Raw genomic sequence first — 11,338 nt, 5'->3', positions numbered from 1 at the left:
TTTAACTCTTATATCCATTTTGCCTTGTATGTACATTCAAACAGGGAGAGGATAAAATATAGAACTTATGAGGAGGAATTAAAGTTTGAATTAAGATGAGATTAAACTTTAAGCAGCATAGAATGTGATGTCAAAGACACTCAGTGCATTGTCGTTAGTAGCATTAGTCGTCACAAAGTGAGCGTACAAGAACTCTGGAGGGCTGACATCGCTAACATGGAAAAAATGATTCGAAGGGACGATCACAATTATTGTTGTACCTAAATTGACTGAATTTTAGTATGATTGCTATTTGCTGCAACTGTGTATTAGGGACAGAGTATTAGCAAATCTGAAGATATGGCATCATTATATCGTAGCCTTCAATTTTGGTGTTGGGCCTGTAAGTCAGTCTAGAATGGGTCTAAATTGAAACAACAAAATGGTGGTACAATGTAGTTTATTTATTATTTAACAACTTGGTAGATAAACCACTTTCACACACAATAAAGTTAATATGAAAATGGCTACCTCTAAACTTTTATACATAACTAATAAGGACCTCCGTAAATTATATTAACAATGCTCTGCAACAGTAGACGTAAACAATCGACAGCGAACAAGCCTACCTTTACAACTACGTAAGTGATAGAGACAGTGAGAATTGAACCTAAACCTCTGGGAGATAAAGTTGAATTTGGCAGTCAATGTACAGCCACTGCGAACGCAAGGTAAATCATCAATAACAACAAGGTTCACGAAAGCTCAATCCGATATTATTTACCTAAAAACATTTTCAACAATAACCTCAATTTCGTTTTTCATCCATAATTCTAAGTTAAATGTAATCGTGGATAAACTTTTAACTTCTTTCTCTTTATAATAACAATACAACATATTATGAACCACGTTCATAATATTATCAAGAGTAAGGATTCTTCGCGAAGTTCCATTTTTCAACTTTTTGCTTTACACCTTTTCAATTTTTTTTTTAATTTTCGGTAAACTTGCAATTTTAACACTAGATGTCACTAATATTAGAAGCTAACGCACTATAATGTGTCCTTATATTAGCCAATAACTATCCTAACAAACAAACAGTGAAGTACGGACGAGGTAAACATCAAAGTCAAGTAGCTTCAGTTCTCTATATCATTAAAATCGTAATTAAGCACTCGCGTAATGCATTTTTCGTCATCATATTGGACATCTCTATATTAAAAAACTTTCAAATGTGACACTTTCATACAAAAATGGTCAAGTTTACCACTTCTTCATACAAAAACTGTCAAGTTTGACTCCTAAGAACTGTCAAAAATGACTTCAGAAATTGCTGGTTGAGTGTGCTATGATTTGAATATCATAGCGAATAATGATAAGGATAGGTTAAGGAAAGAAATTTATTTTAATAGATTTTAGAGAGCACTTTGATTTTATCCCCAAAAGTACTTCGCTTTAACAAAGAAACGTTCAACTATGAAGACTCGGAATGAACGAAATATCTGTAGACTTTTACGTACAATATAGAAAAGATTTTGGCTAACAAATGTGTGCTTAAAATAGTGCAACTATTCTAGTCTCCGGCACTTAATGTCACTTCTTATACAATTATACAAAACAATCTCTATACTATTCGGAAAAGTCTAAAAATATATGTAAATTCTGACAATTATATATTATTTATTTTTATAATACTGGCGTCAGTGTGTTCAAGCTCTTGTGATGTTGTGGAGTGTCGTTGTCTCTAAATAATTGTCTTTTGTAACAGTTATATTGCATTACATCAAATCCTTTTGTCCCTAATCAATATAAACTTTTTTATACAAAAATAAATCTTCGATAGCACCCAAAGCTTTTGTCAGATCGTTTTACTAAACTTTTTTCTTTTTTAATAACAATTTATTGCACTAAAATATTACAATTTATTTTAATGTTTTTTGTAACTCAATTTCGTTTTAAATGAAAATTAATAATAAAAACATTTTGAGGCAAAAGGATTTGGTTTTCTTTATGAGACGCTTTTGCTACTAGCCAAAATATTATTTTTAATGTACTAACACCAGTTAGTACATATCCATTATATTCAATTATTGTTGCTTTATTTTTTCATATAGGTATATTATTATTAAGTTCTTTATGTTTGAATTTAAAAGTAGCAAAAGCGTCAAGTGTGTCCTATTTCTAGTGCATTTATTTATAAAGGCTAATCTGCAAATATTTAACAAGTTATATTGTATAACATGCTGTAACCGAATTTTCGGGTAAGTTAATATACATCTTCCCAATTGATATGATGCAACAATATCTTTATTATAACAAAGAATATATATAAATACCCACATTCATTCAAATATATTAAAAACTTCCAAAAATGTAGAGCCTAATTTGTAAGCAAATTAATGTTTTATTTTTTTACCAATTAGTTCATTCGTATATACAATCACATCAAAATATTCACACATTATTTTTGACTACAGACTCACACTAAGATAACACTAATTACAACACACAAATCACAATCGTTGAGAATTTTACTCGCGCACTCAGACTCTACTACACATTCATTTCATAAAAATAAGTTACAGTTGCATCACATCAACATTTCAATAAAACCAATATCAGATCTTACAAAGACGTCTCAGTCTAAACTTGACAAGAATAAAGAAGTTAATCAAAATCTAGTGCAGACAAAGACAAAGTGATGAATGCCATCGCAGGCCAAAAAGTCATAGATACTCTTCCACTAAATGCGCTAAATGAAATATAATACAAAATACCACAATAATAGTACAATAAGATACCCTGAGTGCAAAAGTCATAAGATCAATTTTTCAACTGAAATTATGTATAGGAGAGAAATTCAGAAATTGGTCAGTCACTTAGGAGCTTAAAATTATTCTACTTACTGTTTTGTTTGGATAATGCGTTTCATAATTTTGTTTTTTTAATTAAATAATTTACAATTATTATCACTAAACTACATGTCTACCTTGTATAAACCTCTTTATAAATTCATTAAAATTCATTAATAATAATAAATAAACTTTGTTGGTATTACTAAAAAAACTGGCAGGTAAACGTTCACTTTTTACTTTCTAATTTAAAAAAGGCTAGTAGATAGTAATTACCTTTAATTCGAATGTGATTTTAATATAATTAAAATATTTATACGCATAATCAATTAATATGATGTATCAATAAAACCAATGATGTTAACATGTTATTATCGTATAAAATATATTTTTTCTAACTTCGATGCAGTTGGAAGCATCAAATTGGATAAGTCACAAACCTTTAGCAAAAACGATGATATTCGTTTGATATCACCCAAATTCCTTCGTAAACGCATTGAAGCATTCTTTATATTAATATACATTATAATAATTAGGTATAGTGACCGATATTTTATACACCAAACATCGAAAGCTTACATATACATAAGACGATAAGCGGGACGGACTATAGCAAACTCGAAATTCAATCAGCTTCTCGTAAATTTAGCCGATCGGTTTCTGCATCTAGCTTCCGCACTGATAGAAAAGGAAATATCAGTAGCATAGAGCTTAATAGTTATAAATTCTGAAAAACGACTAAATCACTAATCGCTAACGCTAAGATTATCGAGTTTGCTAAAGTCCTCAAAAAGGTACATATAAAGAGAAAATAAACTGATAGACGGATAGAGAAAACGACACCGATCACACGCCAAGAGCCACATTACGATATAACCTTCATGCAAAACGTTATCTTAACATCATCAGACCAAGGCCCTTAATCGCTATGACATACAAATCATAACACACTCGAAATTTCAGACGTCAAAATTGACAGCTCTTGTATGCAGATATGTAAAATTTGACTTTAAATTGCGCATAGTTATGATTTAAATACCATAAGGAATCAGGGTATAGTAAAAGTCAATTAACTTTAAATTAGTGACAGTTAGCGGATTTAATTTAAACGTTTAGTTACATCTAAACCTCGCTACGTACCAAAATAACTTTTCTAAACACTATTAACTACGTGAGAGCCAACAACGAAGATTACAGTTATATCTACGATAGATTTAAAGAGGATAGGATCTATAAAGACAGCGGCAATATCAAGGAATATAAGGACCCTGAAAATCTATAACACTGAAATCGTATCCTTGACATCACAAAATCTATTTTGTGATGTCGAAATTCAACTGTCATCTCAAATCGCAGTTACAAGAATAGCATTCGAATTCAAATTGTCATAGGGAATCAGGGCCAAGGTGAAACAGTGTATTATAGGGATTATACAGGATGGAAACGATACCCATGATACATGATATTTTCTTATGTTAAGAGATAGCAACATTTTTGACTCTGATATTCAAATTACATTAGTGGTAAAGACACAGACGTAGCATAAGGGACACTTTGTCCTACATGAAATAAATAAAGTTTTCTTTTGATTATTTTGTTGGATAAAGTTGGGCTAATTTTATGAATATGCTTAACTTGCTCAAAGAGATCTCTTTTTTGCCATTGTCTAGTATTTTTTAACTATTTTTAATGCTCTTTTTTTTAAAAAGGGACGCACGTATTTTATTTATAATGGGTATTGTATTGTGTTCACCATTTAAGGTAGTTCCAACATCAGTATCCAGTTTTGGGATATCTCTTACAATAAAGAAATAATAATTAGAGGACTCTTCTTGTTTCCACTCTTAAATGGAGCGGGAGAAATTTTGGTCATGTCAATGTTAAAATATATGAAAAACAGGTCCAAGAGTTTGTCTTAATGCTATTATTGTTTATTTACTACGAACAACAGTTTAGCTAGAACGCCATGCACATACATAGATACTATTTTATCGTAATACATAATAATGGGTCTGGCTAATTGTAATACGCCAACCTCACTCAGACCCACGGTACGCCACGTGAGCTAAATACAATAAACACCCGCAAGCAAGTCGCTCAAGGTGATCATAGTCAAACAAATATTAACATGTTATGGTTACATGGCTCCACGTGGCGTCGCGTGAGGGGGTGGTGTATTACAACTGTGTTCCCAGAATAATTCTAGCCTAGACACACTTACACTGTGATTTTAATGTAATACCTTAATATTAAGATTGTGAAGGTTTGATAGAAGACGGATAGGCTGAATACCTTTCAGTGAAGGTTTACCCATTAAGAATGGTCTTCATTTTAGACCTTGTCCAGAAAGGGCGAATTTTCCAGAAACACTCAACGGCGAGGTACTAGGCATATTATATTGATATAAATTCGAGCGTTTTTAACATTTCTGCTGAAGGAAAGTCTTGCTCGATTTGCTCAAAATTCACCCTTATGAGCCCTTATTCACTATGGAATATAAATCATAGATCACTCTTAAGTGCAGTTCAACACATCACAGTTCTCGTGTCACTGGTATTATTGGCGACCTCATAATATTTCAAGTTACGTGTTGATTAGGTCTGGTTGCCTCAATGAGATAGTTAGTGATAAGGGAGCCAAATGTGCTTTCGAAGTTACACAATGCACTTTAGGTGTTGTTATGATTTCAATGACATATAGAATGAAGGCTCTGGAGAATGTCTCACAGTCTATGTAGTTAGGCGTGCACAAAGTATAAGCCTATCGAAAGAAGCTATGAAAATATCATTCAGTGTAGTACAGTGCAGGAAAATATGTAATTTTCTTATACATCAGAAAATAGAGCAGGAATTCTCAATACATGAATATCTGAAATTATTATTGATCTGTCGTATTTACAATATGAGAAGATTGTGTATATTGAATAGCTAAACATGATTTGAACCTCGAGTGTAACATTTTAAATTATTCGAAATGCAATAAGTGGCAACAAATTTAACAGCTCTACATACAAGTACTGCGTAACTGTTGAGTGTGTTATGATTTTAATGACATGGTTGCAGCAGTCGATGAGAAATTGATCTTTATTGATGATATTTTTATACAAATTGTCAGGTTTACATCAGTTTCAGTGACGAGTTAGTTACAAAAGTTTACACTCAAGGTTCCACCTAGAATTTCAAACTTATGAATTATGTTAAAAATTAAATACATGATTAATAATATATTTGGGTAAATATATTTGCTTATAAAATAAAGTTTACTAGCAAGCGTATGCTATGTTTATAATAATAATCAAATGAAAATTAAAACAAATGATTCTGAGTAAAATACATGATGTGCTGACGTAGAAGATTCCGCTGAGAAGTTTACAAATCTACAAGAAGTTGTGGACGATTGAGTGAAGTCAAGATCTTAAGATGAGATATTTAGAAACCCCTGTAAGCTACAAACTTTTGATCAGCCGTTAGTTTATTCGGTTATTTATTTCTTTTTGTACACAATCCTTGTTATAAATTAAAAAAAAATTGAGAATATTATGGGAATGAAGATCTAACTGTATGTAGATTCAACGAATAAAAACTCTGGTGGAAGTTTTAGTTGTTTTTATTTAAAAGCCCAAGTCAGTTCAGTGTTAAACACTGTCCAAATTTGACAGTAATTGTTCTTCAACTCAAAAATCAGTGAACTTTTAAAACAGTTTGGGCGATGCAGTTGACGAGTTCACTAAAACATTTAATAGTTCGCAATGTAATTTATTCTGAAACACATTGTAATTTGTGACATTAAGTTTGACAGATCTTAAATGAAAGTATGTTAAATTTAACTTCAATTTCCTTACATTATAGAAAGCTAGACAGTGACGAAGTTTTTGGTCGATCAAAAGTCTGTGGTTCAGGGGGCTAGTGAAAGATATTTAAAGAGTTGAAGAAGCTAAGTGAGAATGTCAGGGCGCGAGCGGTCAAGCCGCATCGGGCGCACAGCATTAGTTTATTTTATTTATATATCACAGCTTTTGACGATAACAAATCTTTTGCATTTGCAGCTTAATACGTGGAGACAAACATTCGAACCATTAGCCCAGCACATAACATCGCTATCACATAGAATTACTGTTAGTTTTGCAAACGTTTCCTCACTAACATTTGCATCAAAGTGAAATGCTAGTGCTTAAATTTATATCATCGTAACTATAAGAATACTCTTGTGTTATTTATATATACATATTTGTAAGAAATAAGATATTACATCATTATAGATAGATACTACCTACGTCATCTTAATATGTAACTGCAAGTTAAAATATCAAAAATTGGCAGTTATAACCCAAATTAGTCTACATATTTTTGCTTTTTTAAGTTTGGTTATCTGAAAGAGATAATTAGCGATAAGAGTCCCAAGTTTACGTTCTACCTAATTATTCTGCTTTTTTCATGTAATTACTTTTACATTTGTATTGTGCAGTAAATTATTGTATTTATTCATTTTTGTTATAGAAAATGAAAGCCAAGAGAAATGCAATCTGTCAAATAAATAATATTCTATGCAGACACTAGGTAAACGTTGGCAAAACTCACAGCAGTCCTAATCCGCGTTTGATTGAATCACCGATGACTGAGGTGTCATTTAGTGTATTTTGTTTACGAATTCGATTCACCCCGCGGACCCAATTATCTACACTGTAGTATATGCATATGTCGTCTCTTTCACATTTCACACGGTTATCTTACTGCTTACGTATTCTCATTGATGAGAGTCGTGATTTTCTTCTGCAGAATGTTGCGCCACGTAACTCGAATTAATGCAACGTCAATGGCCAGGACAATAAAATTTTATCTACTACTTATAAAATAAACTTTCTTGATTTAATATTATAGCGATGCTTACCCAAGAGTCGTGAACTGTCATGCATCTCTAGCCAATATAATAATTATGTTTTAAAGTCACGACCTAGTATACCGAGTAGCACTAGGTAACTTTCTTTTCAAGTTCTCTTATCTTCTTATTTGTAAAGGTCAGGGCGTGACAGAGATGACATATTATAATACGTACATATACTACAAAACACTTAACGTTAATCGCTCGAAAGATTTGCTCGCACAACGTTACTTTAATCCTAAGCATAAAACATCGATAAAACATTACGAATCGCGTCAACTATTAACTTGATTCAACAGTTACTCGTAAAACAACAAGAGGATTCATTTATCTAACTTTACATTATTCTAAACGAACATTGATCTTACATTATAAAGACATGCATGAACGAATTACGATCAAGTACGAACTACGCGACTGAATAATTTAGTCAACGCTGTCAGTAACAATATTGTAACTATTTTATTCGATGTAGGAATTAAGGCTAGGTCAATTACAGGAAGGTTAAGTTCGAAATATAAAAGAAAATTTTGGGACCAAATTATCAGTAAAAGCTGAGAGTTTCTGAAGTCTTCCTTTTTGGGCCCTTATTCGTAATGATATTCAAATGCTGCAATTTGCGATCGCAAACTTAACAATTTTTGTATGAAGAACTGTAAAATTTAACGTCACTATTATACGTAGCAACGATTTAAAAGGATAAAGAATCAGAATCAATTAATTCTCGCACAAGAGACCATATCTGATATTATAATACTAAAAATAATTTTGATAACGCAGCGCAGATCAATTATTGTCATCAACACGCAGTTTTGTATAAAATGACAGATCGAGAATTACTAAATGTCCAAAACAATATTAGAATAATGGGACAGATAAAGAGAGTGCAGCTTTTACCGAGTAAATATTTCCTCAAAATTTTCATGTAGTTTCCGAACCAATATTTTATTTTATACGCCTAAACAAAATACACTGACACGATATCGAGACACTGCATAAGCACGCATGCAAAAGATTTCGAGGCAAAAGTTTTGAAGAGACGAATAGAGCAGAGCAAGCCACAGTACACCAAGAGACACAAGCCCAGTGGAATTTGGATGAAAACAAATATCAAGATTCAAGACAACAAGAATACATTGTTATTTCAATGTAAGCGCTTGAACTCCGAAGACGAAGAAAATAGAAGTCGAGTAGGTTGAGCGTATGATGACATGTAGGAATCACATGCAGCAGATTTCATATGAACAAGTTTACCTCAAGACAAGAAAAAGTTCTGACCACATGGTATGTTACCTTAAGACCCTGATTCTCTATAACATTGTTAACGTAACCTGCAAATGCATATTGTGTTGTCAAATTTGATATAATATTATCTTCATAAAGTACTGTCAAGTTTGACATCTCAATCACATTTACGATTGTTACGATTTTAACAAAACTATCAAATGCTGAGATGGGTGGAGTTGTTTAGCAGACCAGTGAGATTCTTAATAGATGACGTGAAAAAATTATCGCGTCATCTCTCAAAAATCGGATTGAACACAATTTCTGTTTCTCTTAGGTAGATACCGGGCTGGCACGTCGTTTTCTTAGCATAGCTTATTTTAAAATGACAGATAAGTAACGTCATTTTCTGCTTTCGAAATGGCTTTGTTCTGAGCAGCCTACATTACATCATACGCTCAACCTTAAGGCAGATTCAGATCTAGACAGTAACTTACAACAGTAGTGAGTTAATATTTCTTCATGACGCAATACTTACACAAGACCAATTGTCACCAATTACTGTCTTAATCTAAACTCAAATGCCTTTAAGCCACTACACGCGTGCTAATCTTAATTTAATAATCCCTCCAATTTATTATTACACGGTTCTAGTTGTATTAATTACTCATTTTACACTTAAATAACAATATATCACAAGCATCAACATATAAAACAGGTTCGTTTATTTTGCCACCCGCCGCTGACTAAAATGCAGCTAGGCTTCTACGAGATTCTTCTTTTTCTTTTAACAACGGCTATAGTCATCCTTTTCTCTTAATCGCTTCCAATAAATTCATTTTGATTGCCACTATCTATAGTCGCCATTGATGCTTTATAACATCTTACAATTTACAAATTCTAAGATAAACTACTTTGCCACCTCGAGTTCATAACAGATTGCTTCTTATCAGAACAGTTTTACCAATTTCTGTAGTTTTTAAAGATGTGATTTCTACAGTTAAAACACAATAATTAACAGCATTTTAGAGTATGTACAGCTGAAATAATTTAAAAAACAATAAAAGCTATATTTTTTCACTGGCAGTTTCTTTTTATCTTCCATTTTCGAAATATCCGTTTCAAAATCTAAAAGTTTTTGACTTTAGTTAGCTGCGTTTTAGTCGACGAACGGCAAGTATTTTGGTTTGTCACATTTAAGTACTACTACAGCTGTGTGATCGCCCGGTTGGTTTCACGATGACTTTTTGACCTAACGTTAACTTTATTATTTTTGTAGACGACAGTTTTCTCGGTAGTTTTGAGGGCCGCTCTTCCACGTTTTTATGAATGTATAAAAATATTATTGCTCATTATCAAAGCACCAACGCCACAAACTTGCCACTAGCCGTCTACTATTCCAAAAAAATTTAGAATTCAAGTCTCTTCTACAAATTTTTTTGAGCGCGGATGATACAATCTGAACCTTTATGCTGATTGCAAGCGTAACACCACCCCTCGATACAAAAATCATTGAGATATCACAAGTATACACCGTGCGTACTGATGAGAAAATTTTAACTTTCACGTCTATTTTAGTGTTTAATCTATCGTGAGTGATTTCCATTATACATGTATAACAAACCGGCTTTACTCACGTATTTAGTCGGTGCTAGGCCGACTAGATAGGAACCCATCCGGGGTCTTTTTTCACAGGGACTCGACTGAGACTGCGTACGGCGCACACCGCGGCCCGCACAGCTGTGAGGGTTTCTTTCGCGTGAATGATGTCTCCCTAGTTCATTGCGTTTAGTTTGCCATATATGACATCTTCTTCAGTATCTTGCGATTGCAAGTATTTATGACCATGAAAAACCGAGCTTGCACTCACCAAAAAAGTCTAAATAGTGCATGTGTCGCATGCAATCAGCTTTACAATTCCTGAACGAAATATCTCTTTGGGTTGAGGTTGGGTGTGGGACTTAGTCGATGACTTAGCACAGCTACATCATGTATTCGGATTATATATTAGGGGTGCGGACGTCTCCGCTGGTGTTCACTGCATCACGCACTTACTTTCGATCTGGGACTTCAGTTCGTTCACTTGCGTTTCAATCGTGTTTTTCAATTCTGTAACGGTCAAATTTTTAGTATCAATACATTATTATATACAAATAATATATTTTATAATTAGTTCCAATGCAGTGTTATTTTCACTTTTAATAGTTACGTATATTTGCTGAATTTAGCAAACTGCAAATTATTGTTAGTGATAACCTGTGCATTAATTGTATGGCATCCACTACATCACTCAGCGCAGTATTGTTGATAGTGAAAGCTTTGTTGTATATGCAAATGTAGTCATCATTCATTCTTATAGTTCTTATAATCTAAGTTTAGTCATTTAGGAAGTTAGAATGATTACG

At 32.8% G+C, this 11,338-nt stretch overlaps 1 protein-coding gene across 2 annotated transcripts in view; it reads right to left on the bottom strand.

Moving 5' to 3' along the window:
- Nucleotides 1–422: 422 nt before the first annotated feature.
- The window catches only part of cpx (synaptic transmission protein complexin), a 271,344-nt gene continuing 260,428 nt past the window's right edge, over nucleotides 423–11,338 (bottom strand). For both annotated transcript variants that reach the window (XM_034981445.2, XM_034981446.2), the window contains one exon: nucleotides 423–11,042. In XM_034981445.2, the coding sequence (XP_034837336.1) occupies nucleotides 10,969–11,042 (74 nt within the window). In that variant the 3' untranslated portion in view covers nucleotides 423–10,968. The remainder of the gene's footprint in view (nucleotides 11,043–11,338) is intronic.

Source organism: Maniola hyperantus, chromosome 24, assembly GCF_902806685.2.
Source record: "Maniola hyperantus chromosome 24, iAphHyp1.2, whole genome shotgun sequence".
Classification (NCBI taxonomy): Eukaryota; Metazoa; Arthropoda; class Insecta; order Lepidoptera; family Nymphalidae; genus Maniola; species Maniola hyperantus.
Note: the sequence above shows the minus strand (reverse complement) of the source record. Positions and strands in the feature narration are given on the sequence as shown.